The sequence below is a fragment of the Choloepus didactylus genome, chromosome 2 (genome assembly GCF_015220235.1).
Source record: "Choloepus didactylus isolate mChoDid1 chromosome 2, mChoDid1.pri, whole genome shotgun sequence".
Classification (NCBI taxonomy): Eukaryota; Metazoa; Chordata; class Mammalia; order Pilosa; family Megalonychidae; genus Choloepus; species Choloepus didactylus.
The window spans coordinates 204,816,511-204,835,720 of record NC_051308.1 but is presented as its reverse complement, the minus strand read 5'-3'; the positions used below and the strand labels follow the sequence as shown (position 1 = coordinate 204,835,720).

At 45.6% G+C, this 19,210-nt stretch overlaps 1 protein-coding gene across 4 annotated transcripts in view; it reads left to right on the top strand.

Annotated features, from left to right (window-relative positions):
• Nucleotides 1-16,941, top strand: part of KDM4A (lysine demethylase 4A) — a 41,812-nt gene extending 24,871 nt beyond the window's left edge. For 2 of the 4 annotated variants that reach the window (XM_037827466.1, XM_037827467.1), the window contains exons 12-22: nucleotides 701-821; nucleotides 4,595-4,776; nucleotides 6,348-6,552; nucleotides 7,038-7,114; nucleotides 7,851-7,906; nucleotides 9,483-9,591; nucleotides 9,940-10,125; nucleotides 14,027-14,197; nucleotides 15,285-15,404; nucleotides 15,689-15,781; nucleotides 15,911-16,051. In XM_037827466.1, the coding sequence (XP_037683394.1) occupies nucleotides 701-821; nucleotides 4,595-4,776; nucleotides 6,348-6,552; nucleotides 7,038-7,114; nucleotides 7,851-7,906; nucleotides 9,483-9,591; nucleotides 9,940-10,125; nucleotides 14,027-14,197; nucleotides 15,285-15,404; nucleotides 15,689-15,781; nucleotides 15,911-16,051 (1,461 nt within the window). Of the gene's footprint in view, nucleotides 1-700; nucleotides 822-4,594; nucleotides 4,777-6,347; nucleotides 6,553-7,037; nucleotides 7,115-7,850; nucleotides 7,907-9,482; nucleotides 9,592-9,939; nucleotides 10,126-14,026; nucleotides 14,198-15,284; nucleotides 15,405-15,688; nucleotides 15,782-15,910 lie in introns of those variants that run through there. The other 2 variants (XM_037827465.1, XR_005215395.1) reach the window with 2 other exon arrangements.
• Nucleotides 16,942-19,210: the final 2,269 nt, after the last annotated feature.

The window sequence follows — 19,210 nt, the reverse complement described above, 5'->3', positions numbered from 1 at the left end:
GGATGGACCTTGCATAAGAAGTAACCTCCGGGGTAACCTCTCGACTCTATTTGAAATCTCTTAGCCACTGTAACATTTTGTTACCTTTCTTTTACCCCTTTCTAGTCAAGAAGGCATTTTCAATTCCTGGATGCCACGGCCAGGTTCATTCCTGGGAGTTGTGTCCCACATTGCCAGGGAGATTCACTTCCCTGGGAGTCATGTCCCACGTAGTAGGGAGGTTATTGAATTTATTTGCCCAGTTGGGTTTAGAGAGAGAAAGGTCACATCTGAGCAACAAAAGAGGTCGTCTGGAGATGCCTTTTAGGCATAATTATAGGAAGGCTTAGTCTCCCATATACAGCCCCAAGTTTCACAAGAGCAAGCTCAGACACAGTTTTATGGCAGTCAGCTTAAGGGAAGGGGCATGGCTCTCCTTCAGAGTGGGATTAGGTTTATTTTAGGTACATTTGTTTCAGGCTAGGATCCACACTTATTAGGCAAAAATCTTGCCCTAAAATTTTGCATAGTCCCAATTTAAATTAGTTTGCAAGGCTCTGTCATTTTGGCTTTTTGTAAAACAGGTATTTTCTGTCTTTGGTTTCACATTTCTTTGTGGCTCTGTGCCTCTCTCTTTCTCTTGGTTTTCAGTGTAAGACTAACTTCTGCTGTATTTTCTAGTTGAGACATACATATTTATTGCTTTTTATGGTTTGTCCAGGTTGCAGATGAATACATGTTTTCCCTGGAGGAGAATAAGAAGTCTAAGGGTCGTCGTCAACCCTTAAGCAAGCTCCCCCGCCATCACCCGCTTGTGTTGCAGGACTGTGTTAGTGATGACGGTAAGTGTTGTTTTCTTCCTTCACCAGGAGGAAGGCCCCTCACTGCATTAGGACTTGCTCTGACTGGACATCAGGAGACCAAAGTGAGGGATAAGGGTGGGCCTGTGGCTTAGCTGTTTTCCCAGATACTCTGAAAAAGGAGAGCCAGATTTATATATATATTTTGCTAAGCAGAATTCATATATTTGAGTATCTTGGAATGTACTTAATATGGGATAATTGATTGCAGGCTATTTGATTTCTCTACCTAGGAGGTACAGGAAGATTTTTCAGGATATTAACTTTTGTCAGTGATGCAAGGCCCTGTATTGAATCTTTGCTTACCTGCAACTCAACAATTGTTATCATTTCTAGACACATACCTACATATTTGTTGTATCATTTGGAAGTCATTTGTAGTCATCAGGTCACTTCACTTTAAGTATAGCAATATGCATCTCTTAAGAAGGCTTATCTCCTACCTCAACCATACCATTACATACCTAAGAAAATAAGGAATAATTCCACAATATTCTCTAATTTTCAGTCCATATTCATATTTCCCTACTTGTTCCAAGAATATGTTTTACAGGTTTTTTCATTTTAAACCAGTATCCAACCTAAGAGGTCACATTGCCTTAGGAAATTATATGTCTAGTTTCTTTTAGTGTAGTATGCTTCTTCTCCCACTTTTTTAAAAACCATTTTAAATTGAGGAATAACATACACATACCATACCATACACATAATATACATACAACTAGAGAGAAATGCACACGTCTTAACTGGGCAGCTCAGTGAAGTTTTATATATATAAACTAAAATTTTGATTCCTGTAATTTTCTCTTATAATGAACATTTTCCTTTGTCTTTCATAATCACAAGAGAAATGGTTTTTGACCACTTTTCATTTGGTAAATAGAATGGATATCAGTGTATTAATGTTTAGTGTTACTGATTGTGAGCCTATCTGTTTTTATTTCTTCCATTTTTATCCCAGTTACATTTGTTTTGGCCAGGATGCAAAAAATGTCTGCACTTGGCTGTTAGGCAATATGGCTCCTGGCTGGGCCTGATTGATGGGGCTCATAGAAGTTATTTTTATTGTCTACATTGACCTCATTGCTCTACAGTTGCCTTCACTGAGGTCATATACAATGGCAGCTGCCAGATGCCTTTAGATTGAACATGACTACGAAGGTTGAGAAGGTAACTTTTATCTGCACTGAGCTGAAGTTGGCAGAAGGGAACAAGTATGAAGTATGCTCCTAGTACGGTTGTTTACCAGAGCTTTCCTTAGGTTGCTCTGCATAGATCTCAGGGGCATCAGTGAAAGTATTTCTGTCTAGGAGGAAGCGAAAAGGTCATTGGAGAGGTTGTAGCTGGAGATTGCTGATGACCACATATACCTAGATGCTGTGATATCATGCAGTGCCTCATGGTAGGGCAGTCTCCTTTGAGGTTCTCTGTACTTGGAGATTTCTTGGATCACCCTTCCTAAAGAAGGGCATAGCAATTGTAGGGACCATCTGGAGAAACTCTTCAGTTTATTTTGATATTTGCTTCTGTGTTTGCCAAACCAACATATTTAGTAAGAGTTCTGAATTTAATGAATTCAGGCTTCAGTGAAGATCGTCCTCATTCACCTGTAGCCTTCAGGATTATGGGGTTTCCCTTACCTCCTTGACCTTGATTCAAGCCTTCCTTGACCTCCTCTTGCTGACTGTGTGCACTTTTGTCACTTATGTCTTGTGGGAGCAAAGATTTTTGTTTTCCATTCAGCAGTGTGTCCCATTTGCACTCAGGGGATTTTTCTTTTCTAGGCAGTGGTTGGGCGTAATGAATTGTATATTCCGCTGTCTGTACTAACTAAGTGACACAAATTTGTTGCCTGGACCAAGGATATGTGAAGGGCCAGATTGTAAATGCTTTAGGCTTTGCATGTCACATATGGTCTCTTTTCCAATTCTTCTCCCTGCCCTCCAACCCTTAAAAAATGTAAAAACGTTTCTTTGATTCCTGACTAGATTGCATTTGGCCCTCTGGCCTTTGCTCAATTTAGGGTTTTTTGTTTTTTTTTTTTTAAATGCAATTTTATTGAGATACAATCACATAACATACAATCATTCAACGTGTACAGTCAGTTGTTCGCAGTATCGTTATATAGTTGTGCATTCATCACTACAGTCAATCTTTGAACATTTTCATTACTCCAAAAAATAAAAATTAAAATAAAAAAGAACATCCAAAACATCTCATTTCCCTCCTCCGCCCCATTGTTCATTTACTTTTTTTTAAAATACAGTTTTTCTGAGATATATTCACGTACCCTACAGTCATCCACAGCGTACAGTCAGTTGTTCACAGCACCATCATACGTTTGTGCGTTCATCACCAGAATCAATTTTTGAACCTTTTCCTTACTCCAAAATAAAAATAACAGCAAAAAAGAACACCTAACTCTTTCCATCCCCTCCATCCCACCCTATTCTTCATCTAATTTTTATCCCCTTTTTCCACTCTTCTGTCCATACACTGCTTAAAGGGAGTGCAAGTCACAAGGTTTTCACAGTTACACTATGCAAATCTGTATAGTTATACAGTCATCTTCAAGAATCAAGGTCACTGGGTTGCAGTTTGACAGTTTCAGTTATTTTTCTCTAGCCATTCCAACACACTAAAAACTAAAAAGTGTTGTCTATATAGCGCATAGGAATACTCTCCAGAGTGACCTCTTGACTCCATTTGAAATCTCTCAGCCACTGGAATCCTACTTTTCTTCATCTTTCTTCCCCCTTTTGGTGAAGAAGATCCTCTCAATCCTACAGTACTGGGTCCAGGCTCATCTCCAGGAGTCATTTCCTGTTGCCAGGGGGATTCACACCACTTAGGAGGGGAGGGTAGTGAGTTCACCTGCTGGGTGGGCTTAGTGAGAGAGGGGGCCACATCTGAGCAACAAAGAGGCTCTCTGGAGGGGACTCCTAGGCACAATTATAAATAGGCTTAGCCTCTCCCTTGCAGCAAGTAGCCTCACAGGGGAACGCCCGCAGATCTAGGGCTCGGCTCATGTAATTGGCAGTCCTCAATGTTTGTGGGAAAATCAGCTCTAGCCCAGGTGGGGAAGTCCAGCACTTCTGCATTTCTCCCCAGTTCCTTGGGGGGTAGGGCATTACATCTTGAGGCTGGGAAGAAGGTTCATCTTGGACATGTGGCTCTGGCCTTCCTCTGAGGCAGAGCCAAGAAGGATGGGTGAATCCTGCCCTGAAAGGGTAGAATTTGCATGATCTTTCCAGAGGGAATTGGAAAGTCTTGAGCCAGGTTCATGATGTAAAAACTTTTAAGGTCTGTCATTTCCCTGTTGTTTCTCTTCCTTGTTTCCCTTCAGCATGACCGAAGGGAAAACTTCTAAAAAGTAAAGGACTTAATGTACTGGTATTTTGGAGGCAGTGAGAAACAAGATTTCTGAGAAGATGGTGTTCAGCTTTGCTGCCCTTGGGCAGAAGGAATCTCAAGGGCCAAGTTGAATGCGCGAGCAGCTGTTAGGGGAGAGCAGAACAGGCTGAATCATGAATAAGATGGGCCAGAAAGAGGTGCATGCAGGACTCCCCACAACATTGTCCAAGTATTGAAGGAATCTATTGAAAATCTCTGCCCTTTGCCTTTATCATTGTTTAGGACCTTGGGTTTGGTCCAAATCTAGGACCAGCGGTCCTGGCTCAGCTCATTTGCTCTCCAGGAGGAGCCACAGATGTGCAGGTGCTGGTGCTAACTCACATTTCTGCTTCCTTCTCTAGAGACATCTGAACAGCTGACTCCTGAGGAGGAGACTGAGGAGACAGAGGCCTGGGCCAAGCCTCTGAGCCAGCTGTGGCAGAACCGACCCCCTAATTTTGAGGCTGAAAAGGAGTTCAATGAGACCATGGCCCAGCAGGCCCCTCATTGTGCTGTCTGTATGATCTTTCAGACTTACCATCAGGTAAGCCCACCCCATCCCCTTACTTTACCCAGGAGAAGTAATCAGAGGGAAGCTAGAGTTAATTGTGGTACATAGCTTGTCATGAGTTGTCCTAGGGGAGGCATTTTTTTTTCTAGCATTCCCTGCCCAAACGTGTATTGGTCAAGCTTTGCCAGGCAGATAACCCAGCCATGTGGTTATTTACTTGAGAATGTTTCGGAGAGAGGCTGTGGCCTAGCCTCTGGGGGTTTCCCTGTTCCTCTTTCACACACACTCATCAAGCCATGGAAAACTCACAACTTCATTGTTTGCAGAGGAAATCTGCTTTTTTGTTATTCTAGTCAGTGATTATTCTTGTCAGGTAGTTTTCAATCCAGGCTGGTGGGTCATAAAGACTGCTGATTTCTTTACTACGGTATAACTTCTGGTGAAATCCAGGTCCTCTGATGTCTCCTTTCTTGATTTCTTGATTGCCACATTGGGGGTTGCCAAAGGGAACTTGGGAGGGGGTGAAGCAGAGGGTTTGAGGAGGTGGGATGGGGCTGGGAAGCACTGTTGTTGCTGAGCTCAGCTGTGTCCTCTCCTGGGACATTTTGATGGCTTTACCTTCATGGGCTCTTCATGTCCAGGCTAGGAAGGCGTTCAAAGCAGCATGTGCCAGATAGCCAGCTCAGTCTCGGTTGGGACCTGCACAGGTTGGCAGGTAACCAACCAGCCCCCCATGGGGGTTTAAAGTGGCTTGGTTGCTTTTGAGCCTGTCAGGGACCAAGGTTCATGCTTTGCCAAAGAATGGAACTTCAGACCAACATACTTTGGATTAATAACTCACTATGTTTTTCCATTGTAGAAAAGCAAAACCAAATTACTACATGCCTCATGCCTGTGAGGGAAGTGAATAACCTGGTTGTTACTTTCAGCCTATCTACTGAATGAAGACCAAAGTTGTGTGGATGGCATAGGTTTAGGAGTTGGGAGGTAGCTGGGCCCACCCTTGGAATGGGGGTGATGGCTATCTAGCAGCAGAACCAAAAGATATTTGTAGTCAGCATATTTGCCAAGGGAAGTACATGGGCATAACGTTTATCCTGGAGGGGCTCCTAACCAGGAAGTGGCAGGTGGGACTCTGGCCATGTGACTGTGTTGCAGCTCAGGGATCTGCTGGCATGGACAAGAGGAACAGTGCTAGCCCATTAGGAGCGCCTGCTCTGGGTGCTCTCTCTGGATGGGCCCCCAAAGGGTGCAGCACATAGAGAAACCTACAATAGCTGTCTAGCTGCTAGCATCACAGTGCATTTTATTACCCCTTGGTTTGGAAAGATTGAAATCCCAGTTGCCTCTTACCTTGCATTCTTTTTCTCAGTTGTCCCCTGGGGCCTTTGTTTCATGCTGCTTTGAGAAGTTGAATGTGAGTCATTAGAGGTAACTTCAATTAGCAGCTTGGGGATAATGGCTGTGCTGGGAGAGGGTGCTAGGGGTGTGCATAGACATAGTCATTACCACTAAGAGAGCTAGCGTTCTGCTGATGAAGCAGGTGGAAAGTTGACAGCATAGGCTTCTGTTTACTGAGGTGTGTACTTGTTCTCTCCCCTTAGATTGAGTTCGGAGGCCTTAGTCAGAACTGTGCCAGTGCTCCAGATTTAGTCCCCCAGAAGCAGAGGACCAAGCCATTGATTCCAGAGATGTGCTTCACCTCTACTGGCTGCAGCACGGACATCAACCTTTCTACCCCTTACCTTGAGGAGGATGGCACCAGCATGCTTGTCTCCTGCAAGAAGTGTAGTGTCCGGGTCCATGCCAGTAAGCTCCTCTTGCCTTTTAAAAGGTTTTTGTCCTGTTCCAGGGAGCATGGGCCTTTTCATTAGAAATCTTTGCCACCTGTTGGTCTTCTCCCGGCTTACAGTGTCTTTCCCCCAACCCCTGAGTACAAAGATTACTTCTGTGTTCTTGGGGAGTTTGTTGCTGTTTCATTCTGGATTTCATTGTCTTTGAGGACCCCTGGGGTCTATTCTTCCAATCAACTCTGGGATGTTCTCTTGGTTGTAGATTTCAGGAGGAGATTAATTCTCACTACTGATTAAGTGTTTGTACCAGTGAATCTATAGTTTCTGACCTTTTGAGATTGGGCCACAGTGTTGCCTTGATCAAGCCCCAAGAGCTCTTTCTCTAGAATTCCATTTTCCATAGGATTTGGTACCTTTGGGGAGTGTTAATGGAAAAGTGTTACAAACCTACATTCCGACTCTGGTCTCTGGTTTTCATTTGCTTATCTCTACCCTTGTTAGGTTGCTATGGGGTCCCCCCTGCAAAGGCTTCTGAAGACTGGATGTGTTCTCGGTGTTCAGCCAATGCCCTGGAGGAGGTGAGTACTCCCACACTGTATGCCTTGTTTTGCCAGGCTTTTGGCTTGGGGTAGCTTCCATCTTTGCTCTTAATCCCACTCTGTTGTTGTCTTCACCTTGAGACCGAGTTCCTTCATATTGGACTTTATATCCTCAGCAGTCTGCATAGGGACTAGTACATGGTGATGCCAGAAAGTGAGTATTCTCCGAATAAATTCCCATAACGTAGTTGCTATTCACTTGTGATGGGGCATGAGTGAAGTCTGGAGGCTGTGTTTGTTCCTTTGTGTCTTAAGAACAATTTGAGATCCTTTTGCAGAGGAACCAGCAGCTTCTTTATGGAATTTAGCCATTGGGTTGAGCCTTGGAACAGGACTCAGATGGTTCATTTTTCAGCTCTCTCTTGACTGATGCCCTAGACTTTGGCAGCATTCCACATAGGAAGCATTTAGAGCCCTGTAGTGCCTCCAGTTTGAGCAGAGAACCATTTGTGATTTTGCTTACATGTTGTTACTATGGACAGGAACAGTGAAGAGGATTGTGTTAAGTTGAGCAAACACTTGGTGTACTTTAGCCCCACATGACCTCTCTGTCTTCCTTCAGGGAAGTCCTGGTTACAGGGGTGTCAAGGCTAAGCCCCATCATGTCATTAGGCTGCTTTTCTTGGGTTGAGGCCCAAAGGAAGTCAAGATGAGAGCAGATTGTATGTTAAGGACTTGGTGGTAACCACTTTCATCCCTTCTTCTTTCTTGGCAGGACTGCTGTTTATGTTCATTACGAGGAGGAGCCTTGCAGAGAGCAAATGATGACAGGTGAGGTTTCCTAAGCAGTGTCTCAGAGTGCACCAGCTTAATTTTTCAGCAGCATGCTGAGGGGAAAGGCTGTTCATCTGAATGACTGATGAGGATTTGGGAAGCACATTGCTTGGAGTTGTGATAGCATCTCTTAGATGAATTTAAGAAATGGGATTTCATGGGGAGCCAAGCAGTCCTAACCTTTCCAGCTCTTCTAAGTTCTCCTCCGAGACAAAGATGAACGTAACGTCCTCCTCTTGGAGGAGCTAAGAATGGACTTACAAAGGCCAAGTGAAGTTGATGGAGGGACTTTGTAGGCCAGGAGAGAGGGCAGTTACCTTGTCACAGGTGGGACCAGTTTAGAGTGGTGGCCATGGCACAGGCAAGCTCAGTTAAGCCTACCCACTATTTACGCAACTCAACAGAAGTTTCTGACTTTTAAGCTCTCAGCTGAGCCTCTTAGCTATCAAGGAGCTCATTTTTACTGAGCTGTGTCTTTGTGCTGATCTTTTGTTTACTTGTTCTACGATACAAACATAGGACAGATAAAGTTTTTGCCCTGGAAGAGCTGGCTGTCTAGGGGATAGCACACACGGGTCAGTGAGCGATACCCTGATTCCAGCTAAGATCCTGTAGGAACTTGTAGTGGCCTGCTGTCCAGCTTTCTGCCTCACAGCAGTCCCCTTTAGGCTGTCTCACATAGAAGACCATTCTCTGTGCTGCTTCTGCTCCTTTAAAGTCATGTGCCATCAGTACTTGAAGTTTGGTGTTCTATTGCAGGACATCTATGTTAAAGTTCTTATTTGGAGTGAAAACGGCCCAGCTTGAGATTCCCACCTTTACTTTTTAACCCTTCGTCTGCCCTCTAGGGCCACATAAAACAAATCTATTCTCACTCCCACATTAACAGCCCTGCCAGTACTGCTGACAGCTTCCATGTAGCCCTAACACCAGCTGTTGTAGGTTTTCACCTGACCCAATTTCAAGAACTTTTACCATCTTGGTTATTCTCATCTTGCTGCCTGTCAGTTCCCTAAAATGCCAGCACTTATTCTAAATCTCTAAGGTGTCCAGTGAACACACTTCACAGAGAAAATGGGACTTGGGCCAGCCCTCAAAGAATGTGTCTGATTTGAATAAGGGAGCAGAAAGGAGAGGTCATTTTATCTTGGGGGAAAGGTTTGGGCAGTGGACTAGATGGGAAAGTTGTGATTGGGGCACAGCTGGAGATATTTTTAGAAATCACCCAGGTCCTGTGGTAAAAGAGGTCTCTGTGGAACTGTTCAGTTTATTCTCACTCCCTGAAAACTGCTGCAGTCAACTAGCTTTGGCTCTGCTCATTTTGTAACAGTGTGAGTGAATTGGGGGTTAAGCTGCTGTGTGCATTAACCCAGGGCAGTGTGATGGGGATCCGTTTCCATATACTCAGTTTCAAGACACTTGTTTCTTGCTTGCTGGGCCCCAGAAACTTACTGGTGGAAGTCAAGGGTCGCATTGGATCAGGGAGGAAGCACTATCAGCAGGCTGACAATAGAAGAGAAAGCCACAAGACCTTGGATCCGTAGGTGACTAAGGTAGCCTTTGCCTTTTGCAGGTGGGTCCATGTCTCATGTGCTGTGGCAATTTTGGAAGCAAGGTTTGTCAACATTGCAGAAAGAAGTCCAGTGGACGTGAGCAAAATTCCCTTGCCCCGCTTCAAACTGGTAAGGAAGAAGGAGATGGGTTTGTGAACTCTCAACAAAACAACCCTTCTTACAAATCTCTGGGTGGAGGAGAGCATAGGATTTCTGAGGGCATCTTTGCTCGGCCCAATAGCCATTCTTTACCCCTTGGTTTTTGTCAGGGTTTGTGATTCTCATCCTATGGTTAAATTTACTAAATGAAGTCAAACATAATTGGACATGAGATTTAAAGAGGGTGTGTATGCCCTTGTGTTTCAGGAAGGTAGTTTGGCTCTTGCTCATTTGCTCCATGTAAGTGGTTGGGGGAGCAGTAGAGAAGGGTATACTCATGTTTCCTGGAATAACTGGCTTGCCTCTTCTGTACTGCAGAAATGTGTCTTTTGTAAGAAGCGGAGAAAAAGAACTGCTGGCTGCTGTGTGCAGTGTTCTCATGGTCGTTGCCCAACTGCCTTCCATGTGAGCTGTGCCCAGGCTGCCGGAGTGATGATGCAGCCTGATGACTGGCCTTTTGTCGTCTTCATTACCTGTTTTCGGCACAAGATTCCTAATTTGGAGGTAAGGAAGGGTGCTGTTCTGGAATCACTTTGACATTTTTCAGGAACATTTTCTCTGGATGTTGTCCATTTATTGTGTCAGCAAGTATTTCATCAAGCATTGTGTTTTATGGAAAGAGCAAATGAGTAAGGGATTAAAATGTGGTCCCTGTCCATCTCTCCTCCCTTCTGTGTGCTTCATAAGCACACCAAACTGCTTGTGGTTGATTCTTTGTGATTATCTATTTACTTGTTGGCCCCTCCACTCTCCCTTTGAGAGTCCATTGATTAATCTGGGTGTTCTTATTACTTAGCACAGCATTGGTGACACAGCAGAAGCTCTGTAAGTGTTCTGCACTAGTGGGGAGAGCTCCCAACAGTTAGCCATCAACTGCCATACAGTACAGATTATTGAAGCTCTTTAAATGGAGGAGCCCAGAGAAAGAAGCATTTAATTTTAATTTTAGCTAGAGGAGTTATGAAAGGATTTGGGGAAGGTGGCATTTGAAGTGAGTCTTAAATGATAAGTAGAATTGTGAATGGGAGAGCAGTCAAAGCTTCAGAAACAGAATGAGCAAGGCCCAGAAGAATAAAAAGAAAGACTGGTTCTGGGAACATGGCAGGGTATGAAGCTGGAAAGTCAAGTAAGTGCTAGAGGATAAGGGCCCAGGACTGCCATACTTAGGAGTTTAGATTCTGTTCTAAAGATGGGAGCACTTTTTGAATGTTATGATTTTCAGCTGAATTTTTTTAACAGTCACTCTGGTGGTCATTTGAAGAGAAGATTAAAGGAGTAATAATTTAAGGCAGGGAGACCAGTTAGCCTAGAAAAGAAGTGAGGTCTGAAACAGGACGCTTTAGACAGAATTTTGGGTTCACATCTAACCCTGAGATCCTCCAAGGGGTGGAATTGACAGGATTTGGGAGAGGAGAATGCACGGAGTAAGAGAACAAGAATATGAATAAGAATTGAAGATGACTCAGGTTACTCCCTTGAGAGATGGAAAGGATGCTAATATGATGATGTCATTAACTGTGATCAGCAACTGAGATAGAGCAGGGCTATTTTGCGGGGGAAGGGAGGAGGGCTAAAAAAGGAAAGGATGGGTGGACTTTGAGGTCTTTGGAACATGCTGGTTGAGCGACCAGCAGGCAGCTCGATTAACTGTGAGGGTTAAGATTTGGATATTATCGGTATTTAATAGGATAGTTGAAGCCAATTCTCTTAAGAAATTGTGCTCTGGAGATTCCCAGTATATGGAGCAGATGGCAGAGCATGAGCCAGTGAAAGCAACTGTGAAAATGGTGAGAGAAGTATAACACCACAGTCCAGCAAGCCCCTGGAGGAGGATAAGAGGGCCACATGCTATAGAGAAGAGAGATATAGTATGATGGTCATTGGGTACCCCAAACTCGGAAGTTTCCATGGGGTAATCAGGCCAGAAGCCAGATTGTAGATGGGGGAGGGGAGAAAATGGGAGATGGGTTGGGATGAGTTGGAACAGTAGCTTAAGAGTGATGAGAGGGTCCCTTTAGGCCACCTGAACTGCCAGAGATCAGAAATAAAAGGAAGAAAGTAGGGTGGTTGATGGTTCAGTTCTAGAGGAAGAGAAGAGCATAGGACTCAGAGTCAGAAGCCTGATGAATCCTGGCTCTGCTGGGTGTTTGTTGTGAGATCTTGAGCAACCCATGTAATATTAGTCTCTTAAGTAACATGAGTGGGTTTGGGGTATTGTAGATACTGCCCTGGCAGTATTTCGTTGTTATCCAGCAGGATACATGGAAGCTAGTACAGCAGGCATCTCCAGATTAGCTCAAAAGTGGACATTTCTGAGCAAGGTTTATGTAAGACAAAAGAAAACCTCGTATTCTACTACATCTCACAATCCCTTCCTAGTTTGTCTTAATGTAAAGCCCCTACTGTAAAAGACTGGGGAAGAGAGATCAGAGCTTGTCCCAGGGAGGGACAAGTCTAGGTGATTCTCTTGAGCTCCTGACTTCTTGTGTGTGACATTACACTCATAAGCAATGAAGGGTTGAGACCTTTCTGGATATCGCAGCATCAGTGGTGTCCCACTGCACCTTCCACCATCTGTAATCAGAATGGGGTTGAAGTTTATGGAGTTTCTTCATTTCAGCTAGAGAAAGGTAAGTAGAAGAAAAACTTATAGCTATTTAATGGATGCAGGTTATCATTTGGATGGCTTGAGTTAGTAGATGAAAAAAATGTACAAGTCCTGGTAGCACATGGGAAAGACATTTAACTAGAAAAATTAAGTAAGCGGTGTCTTAGGATTCTCCCCCAGTTCCTACTGAATTAATTTTGGATAAAGATTAGATTAACACGGTCCTGACACATAAGAAGATATTTCTCAAAAAACATCCTTTTGAATTGAGATGAGAACATTTTTATGTAAGCACTTGTCTTGTGCAGAGTACTCAACAGAATACAGGTTCTGCCATCATTGAGCTCATAGTCTAGAAGAAGAGACAGTCACATAAAGTCTTGCCATACAGTGTGGTAAATAAATTAACAAAAGGAAGAACACAGTAGAGCACCAGTCCAGAGCTTTTTACTCTGCCTTTTGGGATTAGAGAAAAGTCCTTGTTGGCTTACTGTGGTAGTCAGGAATATGATTAGGTGCTTGTGAAGATGGAAAAATACTCAATGTGCAAATGAAATTCTGGAGGAGTAAAAGCTTGAGGTAGCATTGAGTCCCAACTGTGGTAGGGAAAAAGGCATTTGTTGTGGAACAGTATAGTGATTTTGTGATTCTACTTCATTAAATTAGCTGCTGTAAACTGCTGATGCTCTCAGAAAATTGGAGATACTATTGATTATTTCATTCCCTCATTCATTCTTCAAATATTTATTGACTATCTGCAACATGGTATGCACAGTTTTAGATGAATAAGACAAAGAAGGCTCTGCCCTCCTGGCCCATATAGTATATCTGGGAATGAAAAGTGCAGTGGATAAAAATAAAGCAAAATAAGGGAAATGGGAGAGGAGGCAGTAAGGAATGGCATCAGTAAATTTACATTCGGAAGTGAGGGAGCCAATGTGCAGATAACTTGGGGATTGGCATTTCAGGTAGAGGGAACAGCAGTGCAAAGAAACTGAGGTGAGAATGTCATTGGCACCCATGTCCAGAGGATAGCAAGGAGGACAGCATGACTGGAGCAGAGTGCCTGGGTGGACTGGGGAGGATTGATTGGACAGGAGGCTAGAAAGGTAGTGGAAACCCAGATCATGTAGGGTCTTTGTGAAATTTTAAGTTTTAATCTGCATGAAGATGGAAGCCACTGGAAAATACTTAGCAGAAGAGTAACATTATCTGACTTAGGTTTTGAAAAAATGATTCTGGCTGCTGGGAAGAAAGGTGGGCAAAGGTAGAATCAAAAAGACCAGTTAGGAGGCTACCAGGTGCTCTGTGATCCCATTTGTGTCCATTCAGAATGAGAAGGGTGATGTGAAGAGATGGCAGGGTCTTTTACTGGGGGGCCAGCTTATGCGAAGATCTATGTGGAGCTAAGATCTATTGTCTGGGGACCCTGTGCCTTAGATTACATGCTGATTCTCTACTTTGATGTGTGTTATAGGTGCTATTTGATCAGTTCTTGGTGACAATAGGGAAGTCATAGGAATCTTCTGGGAATTTTGGGTGGGACAGTGTGGTATAAGGACCAGTTGTGGACTGGGAGCTTAGGAAGACCCAAATTTATGGAGGAAAATATGATACTGGTGTCCTGGCTGGGGTGTGGGTATCTGAAAGGCCTGTTGCAGCTCCCGTCACTTTCCTTTTTACTTTTTCATTCCAGTCTTACCTTTCCCTGGTAAAAAAGGAGCCAGTGATCTTGGTCCCCAGTTGCCACGTCTGTCAACTCAACGTGGGAGTAACCTAAGCCTCTCTTTCTTCTAGCGTGCCAAGGGAGCTCTACAGAGCATTGCTGCAGGCCAGAAGGTCATTAGCAAGCATAAGAATGGGCGCTTCTACCAGTGTGAGGTGGTCAGGCTTACCACCGAAACCTTCTATGAAGTCAACTTTGATGATGGCTCCTTCAGTGACAATCTCTATCCCGAGGACATAGTGGTAATGTCTACAAGGAGCTTCTTGGGTTGTTTGGGGGTCTATGGGGTGTGGAGATGGTATTTTTAGGTCTGGCTGGCAGATTGGTTGAGGGCCTGCCTCTCTTTTCTAGCCCAGGTCTATGATCCCTTTTTTTCCTGAACAGGAGGAGGTATCTGTACTGGTGTTTTCTTTGCAAAGAAAATTATGTGCTGTAGAGTACCTGGCTTCCTCTAGAAACTTGTAGGTATCAGGGTTTTCTGCAGTTCTTGAAACATGCCTATATTTCAGTCTAAACTATCTTAATAGTGCAGTGGATTCCATGAGCCTAGGCTTTAGAATCAAACCATCAAACCATCATGTTAATTAAAGCTCTACTGCTTATTAGCTATGTGATTTTGGGAATATTACCCAACTCTCTCTTATACCATGTCCTCTTGGTAGATGTATGGAATCTGCTTTTGATTCTTCACAGTGGAGAGCTTTGGAGCTGAGTGGGAACTGTTTGGCGATGTCTACTCCCAGCCTGCTTATGTTGTCAACACCCAAGACCCTGGAGGCCCTGCTTGGACCCAATCCTGGGTTTCCTGGCTCAGTGTTCAGGATTTAGTTCAGGTTTCCCCTATCCCCACCCTCCCTTTTCATGTGTTAGACTAGGCACCAAGGTAGAGGAATGAAACCATTTCTTCTTTTTACAAATCAGGTATTTCCCACATTTATACCACATTAGCACTTTAGTTGTTAAAGGAATATTCATTAGTTATAAGGTAGATTTAAATTGTAGTAAAGAATAGTAGTTGTATTTGTAGCACTAGATAGCTATGAGTTGTTAAGCTGCTTATGGTGTGCCAGGCACTATGCTATGTGCTTTATGTTAGGTATCTCTTTTACTTCTACCAACCCTGAGAAGTAGGTGGTATTAACTCTAATTTAGAAAACAGTGATCTCGGGACTCTGGTTTTCTCTTAAAGGTTGATGACATGAAAGAGCTTGTATTTTTGTGGGTTATGTTTATCAATATTTACTCTATTAGAAATCAAAACTGAGATTAATTGATTTAAATCAATTCTAAAACAAACAATTTTCACTCTCCTTCTTCCTCTTTCCTCAGAGCCAGGACTGTCTCCATTTGGGTCCTCCTGCTGAAGGGGAAGTGGTCCAAGTGAGATGGACAGATGGCCAAGTCTATGGAGCCAAGTTTGTGGCCTCTCATGCTATCCAGATGTACCAGGTAGCCAAGGGTTCTTGCTGGGGAGTGGGGTTACTTGATTCAATGTTTCCTGTTTGGGCCTGAGGTGAGGCTTTGCTCGTGAGAGAGCTAATGGATAGGTAAAAAACCTTTTCAGAGCTAGGGGTCTGCCCTTTGTCCAGTTTGCCAAGTCTGGCTTCAGATATGACAGCCTCACTTCAGTGTTCGAAATCCTTCCTGTGACTGCAGGAAGTTGCTAGTGTATATCATGGACCAGGGAGAGAGTCAGGGATATCCTAGCCATAAGGCCTTTCTTTCCTTGGTAGGTGGAGTTTGAGGATGGCTCACAGCTTGTGGTTAAGAGAGATGATGTGTATACCTTGGACGAAGAGCTTCCCAAGAGAGTAAAGTCTAGACTGGTGAGTGTGTGTTTTTGGTGTGCCCTTCGTTCCTGCCTGGGAGGGAGGGAGCAAGGCAAGGATGTGTCCCTTCTTTTCTTGGGGTGGTGGGCCACCAAGTGCTCATTTGGCTTGCCTATTCTTCTGTAGTCAGTAGCCTCAGACATGCGCTTCAACGAGATTTTCACGGAAAAAGAGGTTAAGCAGGAAAAGAAACGGCAACGTGTTATCAACTCAAGATACCGGGAAGATTATATTGAGCCTGCATTATACCGGGCCATCATGGAGTAGGTGCTTCTAGGGGCCAAGAGATTCCCAGCCATCAAGGCAAGAACCCTCTGGGATTCCACAGCACAGCAGACACTTAGAACTCTGAAGTCTCTAACAGTGAAGTTGTACAAAGAAAAGGAATGAAATAACCAACCCCATCATCTTCTCACCCCATCCTCATCGCATTCCGCTCTAGTGAAAGGACAGGCCATTCTTGGACATGTGGCAGCAACCATCTGACCTCCCAGCTGAGGGGCTTAGCACCGGAATGCTGTGGCTGCATTGGCCCCAGTCTATAATGGGGTTGGCTGGGCTGGTTGCCCTGTGCCTGGCCTAGGACTGAGCTTCCTAATGATCACCTGCACCAACTAGGCAGAGGTGCTGGTGCTTGCCCAATCCCTCCTTTTATATTTATGTGTGTGTGTGTGTGTGTGTGTGTGTGAGAGAATGTGTGTGAATGTTTGGTCTGGACCAGCTTCTGCCAGCCCCTGGCCTTTACTTTCCTCCTTGCCTATGCAGGGCAAACAAAATGTGAAATTCTGCCCTCAGCTGAGCTGAGTAAGGGTCCCTGGGGATTGGCTGGAGTTGGGTATGGCATATGTCCAGCCCTGGGACTGCCTCAAGGGAGTGCTGGCAAAGCTGCAGTATTGAGGTGCTAAGGAATTAACGCCACCTCTTTGTCCTCCCTTGAAGGAGACGATAGGCTATAGGCTAATGTGTGTATGTACCCACATCACTCTAGGCACAGAGCCCTGTGGCACAGTATTAGAGGGTGTGGGTGGGGAATACCCTGAAGGGAGCATTTTAATGATGGAAGCAGGCAGAGCCTGATGGGTGATTCTATCAACAGAAAATTGTAATCATGCAGGGGCTGGGAGGGTTAGAATGAACTGGGGCCACTGGAGGCCAGGGGCAAGCTTAGATGTGCCCCTTGGTCTGGGGTGGGAGGGAGCTGATTTTGGGGGGTGGGGGGGACTAGAAGGCAACACTGAAGGGGTTAAACAGGTTTTTGCTCCTCATGAATTTGTTTGCCTGGGCCCAGGGTTGGAGGGCATCACACCTATCACCCTATGTATACAAGAACCAGATTTATAATAATTTCCTTTTTTTGTTACGTATGAACGCTATAAACCAAATTATTTTGAAAACCGGTGCATCACCTTGTCCTTAGCAATAAAATGTGTTGAGCAGAGCATTGATGTGTCTGCCCCAAGGAGCCAGAGTGGCCCAGGGTCAGGCTGGGGGAAGAACCAGTAAAGCAGGCCTTGGGAAATTGTCCCCTTTAAAGAGATGGATACCTTGTCAGGTTCTGGTCCTGTGGCTCTGTATTAGGCCGAGCAGGTGGGACATGGGGAGCAGGAGCACGTCTGGCCATGAGTCTTCATTTTACTTACTTTGGAAATGGGAAGGAGAAGGTAGACGAATGAGACCACTTCCACAGCTTCTGGAACGGTGTTTGAACTTTCTCACTTCTGCCACACTTGATATATTTCATTCAGCTGGTTTAAGTTCATGCCAGTATCTGTGTTCCATACAAATATGGAAGCAGCTCGGAAGAGGAAGCTCATTTTAAGTGCTTTAAGAGCAAGGAACACCATCCCCCAGGGGGAGCCCAGTGGAATCCGGAAACTCCTCTCTGAGTTGCCTCTGGTTGGTGAGAAGCTTCCCTGGAGGAAGTCCCAGTCCCTTTGCCTGGGGGGTCCTTGAGGGTCGAAGTGGACAAGGATAGGGGAGCAGCAGGGCAGGGAGCGGGCAACGAGTAGGGGACAGGACTTTGGCAAGGAAGAGCTGCACCAGCGGCCTTTTGGACAGCCATTCAGTCCCTGTGGCATGGCCTTGTCCAAGTGTTGAAAGAGGCTGGGGTCAGCTCATCTGCTCAGGCTTCTTTGTGTCCTGGGCTTGGGAAGTTGCTGCACCCTGGCCTCTTAATTGTGGGGAAAGGGAGAAGCAGCAGGTTTGTAAGGTGCTTGCCCATCACTGGAGGAATCCCAGGGGGTGCAGCAGGGGAGGCTGGAGGAAGCCATACCATTTTTGGAAGGGAAGACCAATTCTTCAGCCTTTCTCTGCAGGATCCCAGACTCTCCCCCGCTGTCGTTGACCCTGTCCCCACCCAGTCCCACTGAGGGACTTCCAGGGCTGGGTGCCTGGTCTAACCTCAGCAGAGTTTTTACTCAACAGGGGACTTTTTTTTTTTCTTAGAAACTTTGCACTTTTTATTTTGGTCAGCTTAACCCTGAGAAATGAAGCTCAAATAGGTGATAGGACTGTCCCAGTAACTCGGAAGGTCCTTTCTCTCACTGCCAATGCAGTCAGGTTCAGGCCTCGGAAGAATGACCCCAGACCAGGGTCTCCTTGCCCACCAGCCCTCTCTCACCTTAGGCAGGCTCCTCCCGAAACCTTTTTGCCTGAGCAAACTGCCCTTTCATAGTATGGGTCTTTGAGTCCGTATCCAAGATCGTAGCGTCACAGTTACCCCCACCTTTTCGTTAATCCCATTGGAGGAATTAAACATTTCAGTAAATCCTGGAGCTCAGGCTGCGGAAATGAGTGGATGGGGTGGGAAGGAGCCGAGTCCTCCGGAGCGGCCAGGGGGTGGGCGGGAGGAAGTGGCCGTGTGCCCTGACTTCAGACTTTCTCCGACATTCTGGTGATACGGTATGGAAGAGCAGCCTGGAACCCAGGTCTCTCCTTACCCCACAGGACTGGGCAGGTTCGCTTAGTCTACGGAAGTCCAAAGCCAGGGAGGGGGCAGGCTGGAGGTGCCCACCGCGCAGGTTGCGGATAAGGCGTTCAGTTTGGCTGCAGGCGGATGCCTCCCTTTGTCGGCGTGGAATGACAATTGCCAGTCAGCACTCGTGCCCGATGCAGACGCGCCTGGGAAGTCTCCCATCCCCGGCACGAGCGAGGAAACAGGCTGTCAAGGGGCTGGGCCTTCGGGGCGGGCCCGGGCCGACTCCGAGCCCTGCATCAGATGTCGGGACCCAAAAGCGCGCCTCTCTGGGGCGTGAAGCAGGGGAGGATAATTCTTTCGGCCGGCCAGACGTGCCCTGAGGGCAACCGAAGGGAGGGCGCCGGGGGTGAATTTGCAGGCCCGAGACAAGGCAGGGTCGGCACCCCCGGTAGCCCAGTACCACGCGCACCGCTTACAGCCGTAGTCGCCGCAGGCGAGTGAGGTGGGAG